General features: G+C 37.0%; 1 protein-coding gene across 1 annotated transcript in view; it reads right to left on the reverse strand.

Annotated features, from left to right (window-relative positions):
• NAV3 (neuron navigator 3) overlaps window positions 1-4,800 on the reverse strand; it is a 241,905-nt gene that overhangs the window by 85,499 nt on the left and 151,606 nt on the right. Inside the window, exons 9-10 of the mRNA XM_008576825.1 lie at window positions 1,784-1,916; window positions 711-981 (exon numbers count right to left, since the gene is read on the reverse strand). Coding sequence (XP_008575047.1) covers window positions 711-981; window positions 1,784-1,916 — 404 coding nt within the window. The remainder of the gene's footprint in view (window positions 1-710; window positions 982-1,783; window positions 1,917-4,800) is intronic.

Here is a 4,800-nt window from a genome sequence, read left to right on the forward strand (position 1 = left end):
GCCACAAAAAGGAGTGAAATTCTGCCATTTGCAGCAATATGGATGAACTTGGAGAAAATTACGTTGGAAAAATTATGTTAAGTGAATAACATAGTAAGCCAAGCACAGAAAGAGAAATACCACCATGTCCTTACTCCTAAGTGGGAAGAAGGGAGGAAGAAAGGAAAGAAAGAAAGAAAAAGGAAAAAAAGAAAGAAAAAACAACAAACACAATAATATGTTGAACTTTTGTTGGAAAAATTATGTTAGGTGAATAACATAGTAAGCCAAGCACAGAAAGAGAAATACCACCATGTCCTTACTCCTAAGTGGGAAGAAGGGAGGAAGAAAGGAAGGAAAGAAAGAAAAAGGAAAAAAAGAAAGAAAAAACAACAAACACAATAATATGTTGAACTTTCAGAAGGAGAAAACAGAACTGTGGTTATTAAAGGGGGAAAGGGGGAAGTGGAGGAGGGTTAGGGAGAAATTGATTAATGGACACAGAGAATGAGTACATTTCATAACAATGAATATGCCAGCTATTCCGATTTACTCATCATATATTGTACACAAATACTGATAGTCAACTCTGTACCACGCAAATATGTATAATCCATTGTTTCAATTAAAAAAAGAAAAAACAGGAAGCTATTATCAAAAAAAAAAAAAGGTTGAATGAAAACAATAAATTAAAGCACTTTTGTATAAAAGCTGCCAAAGGCCTAGCCTACCAGGGGTTTTGAGTGCACTTGTTCCAGCCTTCTGCCTAGATGGTGCAGCTCCTTGGGCAGACATGCCCCTTCTCCAGGAACCCGTCTGTGAAACAGACAGGGAAGCTTTCTGCCCTGCCTTCTCAGGGTCTTCAGGAAGTCCTGAGGAAACACTCTTCCACTTGCCACCACTATCCCCATGGCTGTCAAAGTCCTCTTCTGTTTTCTTCAGCTCCTCAGTGCTATCCCAGGTCTCATCTGTTGTGGAACGTTTCTCTGAATCTGTCTTCAGCTATAAAGAAAAATATTACAGAAAAAAATTATGCAGAAAAATCTATAAAGTGTGAATTAAGGTGCTAAAATGTACTTTTAGATGACTGGTTAAAGAAAAAAAAAAAAGAAGCAGCACTGAATTATATTTCAAAAGAATTCCAAAGACTCTTCTATTTTTATCTAAATCTTCTCTTAAGTTTCATTAATTTAAGCCACATGATTCTCACTCGCACATATTAGAGAATGTCAGAATAAAAATGTGCAGAAAACCCCAATTAAATACTTCAGAAAGGAAGGAATTTTCTATGTCAAATGTAACAAAAAACAGCATGACAAGATAATACTTAATTATTTCATGTCCATTCTTGATTTACCATTCACAAGAGATCTAGTAATTTATTTCAAAAATTAATATCAAATTAATTAATAACTTAGACCATTAAAACAATTGTTAGGTTTTAAAACAAATATATCAATATTATAAGAAGATATATGGCAACATAGGTCTTTCTGGGTTACATTGTAATCAGTAGAAAAGATATATACATAAGCTGCTTCGACTATTCGAAATAGGCTGAGGTGCACATTGCTGTACCTCCTGAGGGTTGTAGATCTAGGAGAGACTAAGATAAAGACACTTTAGGGTCCAGGGATGGCAAAGTGAGTCCCTGTTAGCTCTGCCTTAACCAGTTTATGGAATTATTTCAGGAGCTATACCTTAATCTAATATAAGGGGCTGTATTATACCTTAATTTAATATAAAATAATTTTGTGGAAGAAACAGGCAGAAGTGCTGGAAAAAGAAAGGAGTTGATTCTGACCTGAGTGTTCTTCCTGGAAGGGATGGTGATGTTGGAGTAAGAGCTGACTGAGGACGTGGTGTTCAGGTCGTCGGTGCTGATGTTATCGAGGGTGTCACTGAGACCACTGCTCACGGAACTGCTGTCATCCCAGCTAAAGGCAAGACATGCAGCAGCAACGAATCAACACAGGACACACGATACAAGTTGCCTATGTTTCCATCCAACACTGATCTTGTGTGAGAAAGACAATCCTTGTTCTTTAATCTTGTGGTGAAAAATGATTTACTTTCCATTTTAGGAAAATCATATTTATAAGAATTGAGTGCCTACCTGAGAGTAACCTTATCTGATGTTTGGAAAGAATCAGTGTCTAGAGCAGACCCAGATTCCTGGGGAATGTTTGAGAAATGAATGACAACACTGATACTAACACTGCATGGTGGCAGGAAAGAAAAACATCACAGCAGACTTTTTCTTTTCTTTTCTTTTTTTGTTTTTTGTTTTTTGTTCTGTGAAAATGCAACCAAGAATCATGAAGCATGTAAGGATCCATCTCTTGGTCCTAAAATCAAAAACCTGTGTTTCAGTAAGCAACCAGAAAGTCACTATTCCTTCTTTCACCTAACTTACTACTTCCAATCATTCACCAAATCTTAAATATTGACATTCATTCAATCATATCACCCTTTCTTGCCATCTCTTACAATTCTGGCCTGGACAATATACAACCCTCCAGTCTGGCTTTCCTGCTTTTGATCCTTCCCAATACAACTCCATTCACTAAATCTGGATCAGCGATCAAAAATTCACATCTGGCCATGTCACTACCCTGCTTTCCTTGCCATCTCTTACAATTCTGGCCTGGACAATATACAACCCTCCAGTCTGGCTTTCCTGCTTTTGATCCTTCCCAATACAACTTCATTCACTAAATCTGGATCAGCGATCAAAAATTCACATCTGGCCATGTCACTACCCTGCTTTATACTCTTCAGAGACTTCTTTCCCCAACAGTAGATTCTAGGCACAAAAGGAAACCCATTTGGGGTATAGAAGAAATATCTAAATTCTGAATATAGCTTTTGTTTTTGATATAAAGAAGATTAAATACAACAGGAAATATTAATATCCATGTGCAAGCTAACATTGACACCTTCGTTTAGTCAATGTGTCAGATGTTGCAGAAATAACATAGGATAAGCAGGGGAACCTGAAAAAGGATGGGAACTTGACAGTGTGAAAACTCAACATTTACTGGCTGGTTCTCAGTCTATTGTGATGTATTGCTGCTTACCAGGGCTCTTTTAAAAGAATCTATCAATACTGGATAGAGATATTCTATATAAACAAAAGCTAAATCTCAAAAAATAGACATGCGGCCTACAAAGCATTCTGCAAATAATCCACACCTTGAAGTGAATATTCATAATGAAAGCACAAGCAAACCACAAAGGAATGATGAACTATACTTTTCCTACTCTGGTATATGTAATTTATGAGCTACATCACAACTTCAAAATAACGGTGATGTATTCAGATAACATATGAAACCAACAAAATGTAATTACCAAAAAGAAAATTTGAAAATTGAACTTATAGCAATATCATTAATGATGATTCCTCTCTAGGTGTGTATCTTGCTTCAGGTTTTAGCTACTGAGAGCATAATGCCTCATGATTACCAAAGATATTTAGAAATCAGATTATTTTCAATAACAATTATATTTTTAGTGAGAGCAAAATTTTGTACCAGTATAGCAAATATCTGTCATTTGTAGCTGCTCAAATCTTTTGAATATCTTCCCTATATCTTTTCTGTATGTGTGTGTCTGGCTGGTGGGTATGGGGATCTGAACCCCTGACCTTGGTGTTATCAGTACCAAGTTCTAACCAGCTGAGCTAACTGGCCAGCCCCCTTCCCTACATCTTAATTTGATAAATCTCCACATCATGAGCCATATCATCCCAAAGTAGAATATTAAAAACTCACATTCGCAAACTCCCTTACAGAAAGCTATGGCATGCAAGACAGGGCCAATCATCCACACCCATGGAGTCATAAGTGAGAAAAGCCATCTCTCGCAAGCAAGAGATGCCCAACATTGTCATTAGGAAATCTTAAACTAAAACAATGAGATACCCTATGTACCTATTAGAACGGCCAAAATCCAAAACACTAACAACAGCAAATGCTGAAGAGGATATGGACAACTGTAACTCATTCACTGCTGTTGGGAAAACAAAATGGTACAGACACTGTGGAAGACAGTTTGGAAATTTCTTACAAAACTAAACGTACTCAATATGTGATACAGCAATTGGCACTCTTTGGCATTTCAAATAAGTTGAAAACCTACGTCTACACAAAAACCCGCACATGGATGTTTATAGCAGCTTTATTCATAATTGACAAAAATTGGAAGCAACTAAGATGTCCTTCAGTGTGTGAAAAGAAGCCAGTCTGAAAAGGCTATATACTGTATGATTCCAACCATATGACATTCTGGAAAAGACAAAACTGTGGAGAAAGTTAAAAATAAATCAGTGTTATACAGAAGTTAGGAGAGAGGGAGAAATGAATAGGTGGAGCACAGAGGATTCTCAGGGCAGTTAAACTATTCTGTATGATACTGTAATGGCGGGTCTATGTAAATATGCATTTGTCCAAACCCATAGAATATACAAGAAGAGTGAACACTAATGTAAACTGTGGGCTTTGGATGATGATAATGTGTCAGTGTAGGTTTATCAGCTGTGACAAATGTACCACTCTGGTGTGGGATTTTGGTAGTGAGGGAGACTGTGCATATGTGGGGGCAGGGGGTATATGGGAAATTTCTGTATTTTCCACTCAATCTTGCTGTGAACCCAAATCTTCTCTAGAAAATAAAGTCTATTAAGAAAAAAAAGACAAACAGCGATTTCCATTATGTGGCTGCAGCCTACATTTTCAGCTTAACCTCTACATCCCTTACATCACATTCTGCACTTCCACTTGAAATTGCATGCTGTTCCCATCACCACCACATTGTTTC

This window comes from Galeopterus variegatus, unplaced genomic scaffold (genome assembly GCF_000696425.1).
Source record: "Galeopterus variegatus unplaced genomic scaffold, G_variegatus-3.0.2 Scaffold1411, whole genome shotgun sequence".
Taxonomy (NCBI): domain Eukaryota; kingdom Metazoa; phylum Chordata; class Mammalia; order Dermoptera; family Cynocephalidae; genus Galeopterus; species Galeopterus variegatus.